Genomic DNA, 12,806 nt, shown 5'->3' on the forward strand with positions numbered 1-12,806 from the left:
TGAAAGCAGAAAAAGCCTCTCCTCCTCCTGTGTATCCCATCCCTGAGCACGACTCGCAGCCTGCCCCGGGCGTCTGCTGCCCCACGCCAGCCTGGCCTCCCCTCCCGCGGCTCGCAGGGCGCTGCTGACAACACATCTGTGCTGGGGCTTTACGGGGCTGATTTGCATTCCTATTTTCTCTTGCCAGTCAATGTCAGCTGCCAAGCGGGGCCTGTAAACCTAATTACACCCCTTCGCTAGATTGCCTCACTCTTGAAATATGCCGTGAAGTAATATACGATACAAATTACCGGGGAGGGGGGGGATGAAGGAGCATGGAAAGGAAATTAATTTATATAAAACGCAATCAATTTCCAGAATAATTTGTAATAGGCACTGATATAACCTTGCTATATTTAATTTCTAAAAACATTACAAATGGATTCTACTCGTACATTGTGGGAGATCTTGGCTATTGGGGCTTGCATAGGATAATGAAGTGTGCTTTTTATTAGTGTACAGTCATTAATGGTGAGCTAGGGCAGAGCTCCTAATTAAGCTTAGTGTGATAGTGTGTAAAGCAAAAATAAAAACACATCATGGGATGCATCCTCATCGTACAGAGTGTAGTCTAATGCCCCAGTCCTGTCAAGATCTACTCATCTGTTTTCATAGAATCACAGAATGATTTGGGTTGGAAGGGACCTTAAAGACTGTCTAACTCCAACCCCCTGCCATGGGCAGGGACACCTCCCACCAGCCCAGGTTGCCCAAAGCCCCATCCAGCCTGGCCTTGAGCACCTCCAGGGATGGGGCATCCACGGCTTCTCTGGGCAGCCGGTGCCAGGGCATCACCACCCTCTGAGGGAAGAATTTCCTCCTTATACCTTACCTAAATCTCCCCTCTTTTAGTTTAAAACCATTCCCCCTTGTCTTGTCATTATCTGCCCGAACAAAAAGTTGCTCTCCATCTCTTTTTATACGATGGAGAGTTCATGTTTTACTCACGAGCAGTGAGTAGTCACTGTGTCATTGACAACAGAGTGCAAAACAGAGAGCAGGTGCTCATATTTTTGCAGGATCAAGGCCAAAGGAAGGAGAAAATATTACTATCTTCATTTTACTAAGGGAGAACTGAAATAAAGAAGTTGTATTTGCTCACTTTGTCTAGGTTCTCAAATTCATGCCCAGGCTGTGCCACGTGAGGGGTCCTGCTGAGGGAGGTGGGTGCTTGTTTAGCACCTTGTTCAGATAAGGGATGTTGCCAAGTGTTGTATGGGAATTCTGTGCCAAAGTGAAGCCTTGACAGTGAACCATTGAACCACCCTGCCTTGCTACAGAGCACAGTGAGGGCTGCAGGGAGAAGCCCAGCTAATAGACTTCAAAAAAAACCTGCAGGGGTGAGATTTTGTCTTTCTTTTGTAGGTTTTAGAGCAACCCCTTGACAGGCGGCTTGTCAAAATGTAACTTACAAAAACGGCACACATACAGCAGCACGCTCAGATCACAGAGAGCTACACAGCAAAATCCCCGTGCAGCTGGAGCCAACATCTGCCCGCTCCTCTTCGCCTCCCACCCCTGTCCCAGCACGTTGGCATCCCGCAGCAGAGCCAGGACGTGGGCAGGCTGTGGAGGAAGGATGCTGGCAGGCAGGGCGACGTACCGTGCAGCGGCGGGCTCTCGGCCAGGCGGCTGGGCTTCAGCACGAACTGGCACTGCAGCTCCTGGGGCAGCTGCTCCGTCAGGAAGGATCCCTGGAGCTGCCGGGGGCAGGCACAGTGCTTCGACCCGTGGGGCATCGCGTCGCGGATGTGGCTGATCTTAATGCCAAAGGGGTACTCGTGGCCTGTGCAGAGAGAAGTTGTCATCGTCTGGGGTTGGATTGGCTGGAGACTTGCAAAACTCACATCTATCTCAGAGGAAAAGCAGATTTTGCATGCTGGCCAGCAGCAATTTTTTGGTAACCTCAGAACTGATGCTTTTCTGCATATTTACACTGGCACAAATCACATAGTGGCTGATACGGAGTTACTGCGTTCAGGGTAGCTACACAGATGTGAAAGGAGACTCAGGCCTGTTACAGCTGTATCACATAAAGGCCCGTCAGAAAAATACAAGTGACTATTTCTGCAATCAGCGTTCATTCTTTCGACCACTTTACTCGCACTGCTCCAAGTTCAGGTACTCGCTGCTCACACGGTTCTGGCAAGAAATGCGATTTTGGGAGCAGTCGCCTGTCAAATTTTTGCTGAGCCCGCAAAACCAACAAAATCCAGAGTGGAAGTGATCTCCCCTGCCTCTCCGTGGTAAGTGCAAGCACCTTCGGTGCAGCCAAAAGAGGCACAATCACGGTTCCTGCCTGAGGCTGGGGCAGGAAGGAAGCGTTCATCACAGGGCTGAGGCAGATGAGCTGCGGGCTGCACTACCCAGCATCTCCAGGGACTACAGAGAGGTAATTCATTCCAGGGGGAGCTTTCAAAAATGCCAGCAGAAAGATAGTTTTGTGGACCTGTCCAAGGATGGGGCAGTTGAAACATATTAAATCTGAAGCTGGGAAGTTTTAGTTAGCTTGCACTTGGACTTGAATGCTGCTAGTGGAAGAAACAACGTTTGGCATTCGAGGTGGAGTGAAACTGAAGCAGAGCTGAATGCTGCTTCTGATGTGCACCTATGCTAAAAGCCGGCCTCATGTGATAAACCTTTGTGTAAATATTAGGAGCAGCATCAGTTTGCTGTCAGATTCTTCTTTTCCAAAGGCTGTACACTGAATTTGCAGGGAAAGGGTCAGTCGGCTAAAAAGGTCTTCCCTATTTCCGAACTCTCTGGTTCTGCATTCAAAACCCCAGCTGTGATTTCATCAGACTGAGCTACACAGAACAGTCTAAAAGTCAAAGTCTGGTACGTTTCAAAGACAAACCAGCTTGCAGTGTCTATAAGGTGCGCAGGTTAGACGTTTTATAAATATTAATGCTGTCTGACTCCAGCAAAGCATTTGTAGTTGAGGCTGCTTTGAGAAGGAATGCTAAGATTTACCAGGGTTAGATTTGCAGGAGGAAAACAGAAAATCCACATATTTTTCCTGTTCTAATCGTCTGTGAACTCTTACCTAGCATGAGTAATGCAGGCTTCTATGGAGCAGGGTTCTTAATAATGGGAAGGGATTTATTCTCGGTGAACCACGGGCCAAAATTAAATCACCCCATCCCATCACTTCTCAGCTTTGAGTTGATTCCTGGCGAGGGAATGTTTTCAAAACCATTTGAGAAAGCGAATAAGCAACAGTTTGCTCCTAGTCAGAGGGGAGCTGTCAGCCAGGAAGGGAAACACAGGGCTGGAAAGTGCTTCTTGAGTTGTGGAAGCAGGGAATGTTTCTCAAAACTCTGCCGAGTTGTGCTGAGGAGGGGGGCAGAGTAAACAACGCTATGGAAATGGAGGAAGAAATACAGTAGAGCTGGAGCAGCTCCAGGGAAGGAGGAGGGGGAGTGGAGAGGCTGGATCTGTACAAAGACGGAGGCTCACGCAGCTGAAAACAGCAAAAACGGTGCAGGAATAAATGAACATTTTCCAGTGAATATGGCACAACCAGACACAACTGCTCTTCTAAACAAAAGATCAGCATCTGACTAGCTCCCCAAATAGGCAAACTTGCATGACGGGGAAGTAAGAGGAAAAACAGGGGGGAAAAAACTAAAGAGGAAGCTTCACGTCAGTATTCTCTGCATTTCTTGCTTCCTTCAGCACTAAAAACTAATGAATGAACACTGAAAAATAAAATCATGCCAACAGCTTACCAATAAGAGGGTACGGAGCATCTTCTCTTCCTGAAATCACCCACAGCTTGTAGTCTTTTTCAGAGCCCTGTGAAACCAGAATTAAGAATAAGTTTCCCAGCCATTACAAACAGCTTTGTGTTAGGTTTATCACAACACGATACCCTGCACCCTGCCACCAGCACCAACGGGGAGCCCTGCTTACTTTCACAGTGCCCAAATTTGCCACCATCCAGGTTTCTGAATTCTGTCGCTTGCAATGCAGTGTGAGCAGCCCTGGTCCATCTCTGAGCTGTGAGAGTGGCCAGAACCCATCCTTTCTAAAACACTGAGCAGCTTCCTACGGGGGTTTTCTCTTTTGGTAGGAAAAGGGGATGATTTGCCCCAGTTCTTGGCACTACTCCTGGATGCAGAGGGGTTGAGGTCACAGCCTGCCAGGACTCGGGATTGCTTTTGAGGCCTCACCAACACGTAAGCCATGCTGTCGGTGAGTCAGTCCCCAGCCCACGTGCCTCCCTGCGACCAGGAGGATGCAGATGAGGCAACCTCCAGCCCAGAAGTGACAGCTCTGATCATCCTGAGGGGTTACGGATAAGCAGGATGAGGCACAGGACTGATGTGGAGCACATGATTTAGGTTGGAAAATGACGAGACATTTCTGCTCAGAAAGAGCAGTCAGGCACTGGGACGGGTTGCCCAGGGAGGTGGTGGAGTCACCGTCCCTGGGGGTGTTCAAGGAGAGGTTGGACGTGGTGCTTGGGGACATGGGTTAGTGGGTGATGGTGGTAGGGGGATGGTTGGACCAGGTGATCTTGGAGGGTTTGTCCAACCTTAGTGATTCTGTGATTCTATGTGGAGGACAGCTCACATGAGCTAAGATGACCCTTCAGCTCCACCCTGAGGATCAGGGCAATCGTGATGTGCCCTGGCACACAGGTGCCACCAGCCTCTCACCTGAGACATCTGCTCCAATATTTCCCCAGCTTCTCTACATCCCCTGAGAGCAGGACGAGCTCAGCCTCACCAGTGAAGAGCATCCCACGCTGCACATGGGAGAACGGGACGGGGCAGGAGCCCTTTCACATGCAACCAAGCACCCACCACTGGGGCCAAGGCAAGGATGGCATCCAAGGGACTCCTGTAACTCAATGCTGTCCCAAAACAGCCTCGCTGGCCCTTTGATGCATTGTTTTGTGTTCAAGGGCTTGGGAGTGTTGGGTGGTGCTTTAAGGCTGCTGAACCCTCTTTTAAAATTCACCACGGAGAGGATAAATCTACATCAAAGGAGACAATTTCCAGAGGATCGGAGAATGTGAGCAACTTTGGGAAAAGCCCTGAAAAACTGCTGATTGGAAAGCAAATCCTAAATACTGCCTTGAGCACAGGTATACAAGAGCATGTTGCAGTTTAACTGAAGGAGGAGAATGGCGCATTACTTCAGATATGACAAATAGAGATAGAAAGAATGACATTTAATATAAACCCCTCTCGGGACAAAGAGTAACAGCGTGTGGATAAATACACATGTGGAAAGTGATCTCTTACACCTTAAATCCCTTTTCAGCAACACTGCTACGACAGGGTAATTAAAGTCTAAATTTTTCTGGCTACAAAAGGTGATAAATACCTATCACTGGTATTTACTTAGCTCTAAAATTAAACCCAACCTACTTTTAAACAGATTTGCCTACTATCTTGCATTGTCTGGCCCTTTACCCAGTGTCCCCAGAGCTCTTGAGGCTCTGCTTGGCGCACGCACCTGGTGTAACGCTGATATGCCCTCTAAAATAAAGCCTCTGCAGTTTGCTCGCTGACTGACAGAGCTTTCTGGGCCATATTAGCACTGCTGTAAAGTTAGCTAGCAGGAGGCAAAAGGAAAATAAATAGGCTTTAGAGACATCTCTGGAGCCTCAGGGCAAGCCGCCAGGAGCAAATAAATACAGCTGAGGAGCACAGGAAAAGGTATTTACTTTTCCTTTTAAATGTATATAGCGAAGGGTTAGTGGCTGTGAAAGGGAGGCAGGGGAAGGGGAAGAGCTAGGCAGTGCGGTTTCAGGAGGCAGCCTGCTCATCTCCCAGCTGCAAATGTTGTCCTTTATGGGCTTTGTGAGGCCATTTGTCAGTATGAATGTGGCGGTCCCAGAAAAATCAGCAAGTGGATTGTATGGAGGATATGCAAGTACGGAGCTGGGAAACCCAAGGTCCTTCTTTCTGCTCCCCTTGATCATTTGGAAGAGAGGCTCGATGCCATTTTGCAAGAAGTAGTTGTCGTTTTACCAGAGAAACCACGGAGGGGAAAACCCTGATGCAATAAAACAGAGTGAACTCAGCAAAAGTAACAGCCCCATTAATCACCCAACATGTGAAATGTAGTTTTTATAATTGCCATCGAAAAGTCATAGAGCTCCTTTCAAGTGGCTGTCTCTGGACATAAAAAAAACCCTTGAGACGGTGCCTAAGGAAAAGCTCCCTCGCAGTTAGAGCAATCCTTGGAGGGGGCTGGGTGTTTGATTGATACACAGGCTACAGCTTAATTTATTTAGCTTGTCTGACTCTACTGCTAATCTTGTGATCTGTCTCTAATGAAAAAGGCTTTATGCTGTGAAGACACAGTGAAAAAATGTAGTATATTATTAGGGCAAACAATTCAGCGGGCAAGATTTTACATCTTTCAGACGGCTTTCATTTTTTTCTCGCTCTAAATGAAAACGTGAAGAGGAGGAAAGGCTTGAGAACACGTAGCTGAAACCGAACCAGCTCCTCCTCCTGCTCACCTCAAACAAAATGTTCTTTTTTGATACTACCATTTTCCTGATTTTTCCAGACATGAAATGAGGAAGTGCAAACGATACCCATACAACAGGTAAAAACGAAACATCCTAATAAAGACTTGCAGTTGTAACACAGCCCAGTCTCTTGATTTTGGGTGCAGACTGTGGGAGACAATGGGCTTGATTTTAACTCACATCGTGTCTTCTTCACCTCTGTCACCTCCAGAGCTACCTTAACCAGACAGACTACAGGATCTTGAGCTGGGGCCACAGCCCTGGTGTAAATGGGATGTCAGAGCCAGAAAAAGATAGGATGGAAATTGCTGTGCCCAGGAAACACCAAACTAGAAGAATAAGCCTCTGGATGCACTAAAAACCTGTATAAATGAGGGATAATGCATGCTAGGGAAGGTAAATTCTGAGGCTACTTGAACTTTGGCTGGGGGTCCCTGGAAGCCTCAGGGAAGCACAAGAGTGGCACTGGGTCAGACTTGTCAGGATCCTTGCATCTAGATGAACATATGCATCCAGACCAACACATTTAAAAATATCGTTACCCAAACAGGAGACTGACAGGCCAGTCAAAAACCTGCCATCCAGGAGCTTCTATGACCATCAGCATTGGTTAGAGTCACATTGCAAAACGATGGGAGAAAAGGAGTCAGAATTCTTGCCCCTGGCACTGATTCCTGCCAACACCTGAGGCACTTCCTTCTCTGGTTTAGAGAAAAGGGAGCCAGATCAGACACTACTGGATCTCCTGGGGATAGCTGCATCTACTCAGAGCACTATTCTGAGGTATCTTAGGTATCCTGGGAAGACTTCTTTCCAAATAGTTTCAGGCCATTGCTTAAATTGGGTGCATTCAGATTCTGTGTGATCACTCGGCTGCATTTGTACCTCACATGACACTGAAGATTGACGGATATTTACAGAGTCTGATCTGGACACTTGAGAGCAGTGCCTGTATTTGTAATCTGAGGACACAGCTGACCATGCGTGTTTGCACATTTGGAAACTAACAAACAAGCAGGTCAGTAGGTTTTCTGTTCACACTGAAGTATGCAAAAGGAGCTGCATCAAACTCAGTTTTTGTGTCTCGGTATCTCCTCTCATGCATCAGCAAAATAGATTTAAAAGCAACTTCAAATATGACTGATTCCTTACAGGGATGGGAGACTTATTCAACACTTTTAAGGCATTTGATTATCTCTGGAGGTCTATATATTAACGAGACACTTTTGCTTCATTTCATCAACACTGAAATGCTATGATAAAGGTTTTAATTAATATTAATATCCTAAAACTTGGAAAAGGTGCAAGAAGAGATTTGATTATTAAAAGTGACTACAAAAAGACTCATTAAAACCTGTGCAAGTACTTACAGAAATTCCCAGCTGCTGCAGGGCCATGAGAATTACATCATTTGCTGTATCAACATTGGTTACAGTTAGGGTTTTTGACTGTGAACAGAAAAGAGGAGAAAGTGGTATTAAAGATTTGGATTTGCAAAGAATATCCGAAGTCCAATAACTCTGCATAATTCATTGCTGGAAAAAAAAAAAAAACAGTTGGAATTTTGCTTCATAAGTAAGTTATGCCACAGAGAAAGACCCAGCTGCCCGAGACAGAGCTTTGATTCCTCTGCCTCATTGTACACTTTCTGAATTTGCTCCCTGCTTCCCCAAGAGCTCCATCAAACAGGCAGAGTGCCATGGTTAGTCAGGACAAGATGTATGCAAGTTGCCTTTGGAAAAAAAAAAAAAAAGGAAACAAAAAGAAACATTTCAGTGATTTTTTTCAGTGAAAAAAGAGGTTTTTGCATCAAATGTTAATCACTTCCTTCCTTTTCTATTGAAGATCTCCCTGGTAAGAAAACACTGTACATAGGCTGTTCATCTCTATATCCTTTGCCACCTTCTATATAGAATTCTCAAAGCTAGATTTGGCTCAATACCAGGAACACTTCCTCTTGGTAATCTGTCCTCCAGTTAAAAACACTGCCTCGCTAGCATCCTCCTGACTCTGCTGACTGGCAGATTGGAAAAGCATGGGGTGGCATAAAGCCCCTCTTTCTAAACAGCCACGGCACCCAGCACGAAGGGCTGTGCTTTGTGTTGGAGGAAGCATGGCTTTCTGCAAGGCAGCGTTCCCAGAGGGAGGCTGCAGCACCTGCTGCCTGGCACCAGGCTCATTCCCGTGCAGCGGGACACCGCTCCCTACCTTCACGCTGTGTTATGCCCCTCCGCAGGGCTGGGCGCCTCAAGCACACCAGGATTAATGCCTCCATCCCCAGCCCCGCTGGGATGTGGCAGCACCACTGCCATCGCCTTGCAGAGGCAACAGTAAGCGGGGAGGGCACGTCCAGAGTGTTTTCTGCTGGCATTATCACAACTGCCCTGGCCTCAGGCACCAGTTGTGAAGCCCTCCTGACACACAGGCGAGTTTGGCTCTGCTAACGAGACTGCAGAGCTGCTGGATTGGAGCTGGGTCGTGGCCAGTGCAAAGCCCTGGCAGAACAAATGCATGCCCGCTTGCAATAAACTGCCTAAACGGCCTGAAGAAAGGAGGGTGGCAGAGCCATGATGTAAATATTCACTGCCAGTCCCGGGACGGTTTGCTATACCCTGCTGCTCTGTGAATTTGTACCAGTTTTACACTGGCCACAGGATGTTCAGGTGAAACAACCCCCTGACGTTCTGCGTTTAGGAAAGATCTGAGCTGTACGTGTGTGTGAGTCCCTGATGGTAGCAAACTGCCATGGCAATCAAAGGAAAGTAGTGAGAGTACTGTATATCTTGCCCGAGGACATATCTGAACGCTCATACCATAAAAAATTTAACATTTGCCCAAAGCAATGACATCTGGCTCTCAGGAGTAGGTCAGCATATTTGCATAAGTTTTGCTCTGGGCTAGAATATGATAAAATGGTTTGTGCCTTGCATTCACCATTCCCTCTCCCCCAAAACTGAAATAATTCTTGGGCATCTCCAGCTGCTGCAGCATGGGGAACACAGCGCCATAAGAACTATTTGCATTACAAAGTTTCCATCTGCTCCTCCACTGCTTTATTACCGATAATAGCTAGACTATAGCGTGTCGTTTCTAGGACTATCAGGATCAGAAAAAAAAAAAAAAAAAAAAAAAAAAACATATTTGGCACATAAGCTAATTATAGCTAAGGAGAAAAGGCATACAAAAAAAAAAAAAAAAAACATCACACAAAAAAACAACAAAGTTCAACGTGAACTTTGAGAACATGCACACCTTGATCTGCAGTCCTTCCTTTGAACTACCACAACGATTATTATTGCTCATTAACATTTCTCTTAGCAACCCAGCAATTCTATTATAATTCACCTCAATAATAATTTTCTGAAAAAGGCTGCTTTTTTTTAAGCTTCTTCCTGTGCAAGTACAGAATTCTAAGCAGAGATTCACTGTTGGACAAAAACCTTCGATGAAGTTTAACTTCTGCGAAAACTTCTCAAGTTCTTGCAAATGCTCTTTAGGCTTCTGAAGATGAAATACAGATCTTAAAAGCTCTGTTTGAAAGAAAGGACAAATGTCTAAGAAGCAGAGGAAGAATGGATGGATTATCACTAAATGCTAGGGTATCCCTAGGGAACTGCCTACCTCCAAGAATTTCCTTTAAATTGGTCAAAAATGGCTTAGTAAAAAAGGTGCAAATCACCCCGTGGACAATCTTTCTTTACCAATTTACTTTGTGCCTACAATGTACCAACATCAGTAAGCTGATGAAAACCACGTTTAAGGCAATTTCAGAGTGTTCATATACAGAGCTTTACTGATTTACGATCATTATAAACAATAAAACAACCCACTGCAACTTTGCAGAATTGAATGAAGGCAGCTGTGAGTTTAAATCAGTTTTAAAAGGAAAAAAAAGGAACACTGTAGGGGCATTTCTTAAAACGCTTCTGCGTAAGTTCTTCTAGATGTGTTTCTTGGGGCTTTAACTCATAGTCTTTAGCTTTTGTGTTGGATCCAGTATTTCTCATCAGGAACAATGTCTTTAAAAAAGAACTTTTACATTAGAGACAGGAAACACACATTTCTGGGCTGCCTATCCTGAGTCTTCTAGTGGGGGCTAGATTCTCAAGAGATTGCAACCCAAAAGAAGGTGTCCACCCCCCATCCCAATATCCATAGGATTTACAGATGAATAGCATTCATAGGTGATGTGAATTTAGATCCCCAGATTAGCTTGAGAGCACTTACATATGCACAAGTTCCAACATCCTTTGCAATTATCTTCAGAGGAATGCTTTTAGGATAGTCTTTTTCCTTCTCTTCTCTTATTCGACTGAAAACACATGTACAAAAAAGTAATTCTTTAATATTGAAAACACCAGACTGAGATTTTAAGAGTGATCAAGCAGTAACTGGACAAGAAGCAAATCATTTTCAGATGTAGTGCAGTAGAAAGATCTCTGACAAAAGGAAAGCCTCCAGCATTATCTGGGAGGTATGATGACCATGGCCCCAGTAACACCCTGTTGTAACAAAATTGATACATTACAGGAACCAGATTAAGCAGCAAAGAAACCAATCTTAAAATCTACATGTGGACTTCCCCGCAATTTTAATTTTGAAGAATCCATCAACATGGCATCACTCTCCTTTTTCAGGTAATTCAGTGATTATTTGGGACCATGACAGTTATGAAGGATACAAACTCCAGAGGAGAAGAGTTGCACAGGAGAGACTATACTATGAAGAATGGGCTGCAGCAGTAACAGGATGCTTTTAACCAAAAAAAAAAATAGTAAAACATACTGATCACTGTGATGCCTTAGGCTGCACTATCAGCTTCTACTGAAATCGGTTGCAGCCCATTGTCCAGAACAGAGAAATTGACTGAACAGGAGAACAGTGGATTAGAAATCATCCCCAGCAAAAATGATTTAAACAACCCCATGAACTGCAAAGAAGCAGATAAAGCCACAAATCTCAACCATAAGATCTAGCTGTAGAGAAAACAAAGCCTATAGCAATATTCTGTGCAAAATGCTGACTAAAATGGGACAGTCCTGTTTATCCAAACTCTTGTAATACCCTCTGCATACATTCTATATACATTTTATAAGACCAAAGCCAGCCCCACTGCTCTCCACTCAGATAGGATACAGCCAGGCAGGAGCAGCAGATAGGTTAAAGCAGAGGTTCCCAAGCTTGGCTTGATTAGATGCCATCAGTGTTGAAAAAGCCCCAGGCTCAAATAGAGCAATGGTGGCAGTGCCTCCTACAATGTAGGGCAGGAAACATGTCACAAATTCCTCTGGTTTTGTGTTGAGCCATGTTAAGGCACAGGGAGAAGAGTTTTCTTCCTCAGGCAATGAACACTGCATATAGGGTGCATACTGTCTTCTCCAGGGAGAAGGTGTGGGATGACTTTTTTTCTTAACATCTCTTTGAAAGAGCTTTTATCTATCAGTATGGCATAGGATGACAGCTCGGGGATCACTGGTCTAGATGACTGGGACTCTTTGCAATGTCTTCAAAGACTATAATAAAATACCTTTGCAAAAAAGAGAGCCATGTTTCCTTTTGTTCTGCCGACCTGCAAGAATTACAGAAAAAGGGACAAATCAGATGTCATTCTAATACCAAAATAGCCCTTATACTGCCCACAGTGAAAGGGACTGCTTATTGGTTACAATTTCCATAAATACATACAAAAAATAATTTTGGGGGGAGATTTGAATGAAAAAAAAATTGTTTCCCTGCAAAATGATCTGAGAAGCCTCCCATGGAGATCAAAAGCTCCAGATATCATCTTTATCACAGAAATCAAAGCTTTACCAGTGAATTTAGTAAGAAACTGATGTGCAAATAGAGAAGCAGACCACTTTAAAATAAAGGCTTAATTCAAAACTTTAGAGGTATTTCCTCAGGTGTATAGACTTCTTTCTTCTTTCACTATTTTATTTCTCTTCTTATATAATACTTGGTTTTCCACCACATTAAAAAGTACATATAAACCACAATAAAAAGGTCCCATTTTACCTAGAAATGTTTAACTTTGGACTTTTTATGGCTTATCTCATTTACACACTTTCAAGGATACAAACCTATCCAGTGAAATGTAGCTAATAATAGGACAGTGCAAGGAATTTAACCTAATTTTATGTCAACTTTCTTGATCTAAATCCTGGCCCAGATGGAGTAATTGCTATTCCCACTGCTGCTTATGCAAATCAAGTTCTTCACATTTTCAGAGCAAGAATTTAGGCAACTACAAACCTACTGAATGATGCTGCTT

At 44.7% G+C, this 12,806-nt stretch overlaps 1 protein-coding gene across 1 annotated transcript in view; it reads right to left on the reverse strand.

The window, feature by feature from the left end:
* The window catches only part of ARHGAP20 (Rho GTPase activating protein 20), a 61,144-nt gene that overhangs the window by 13,742 nt on the left and 34,596 nt on the right, over window positions 1-12,806 (reverse strand). Inside the window, exons 5-9 of the mRNA XM_084287242.1 lie at window positions 12,063-12,104; window positions 10,763-10,847; window positions 7,906-7,983; window positions 3,771-3,837; window positions 1,643-1,825 (exon numbers count right to left, since the gene is read on the reverse strand). Of these exons, the coding sequence (XP_084143368.1) occupies window positions 1,643-1,825; window positions 3,771-3,837; window positions 7,906-7,983; window positions 10,763-10,847; window positions 12,063-12,104 (455 nt within the window). The remainder of the gene's footprint in view (window positions 1-1,642; window positions 1,826-3,770; window positions 3,838-7,905; window positions 7,984-10,762; window positions 10,848-12,062; window positions 12,105-12,806) is intronic.

Source organism: Netta rufina, assembly GCF_964035555.1.
Source record: "Netta rufina genome assembly, chromosome: 1".
NCBI classification, from domain to species: Eukaryota; Metazoa; Chordata; class Aves; order Anseriformes; family Anatidae; genus Netta; species Netta rufina.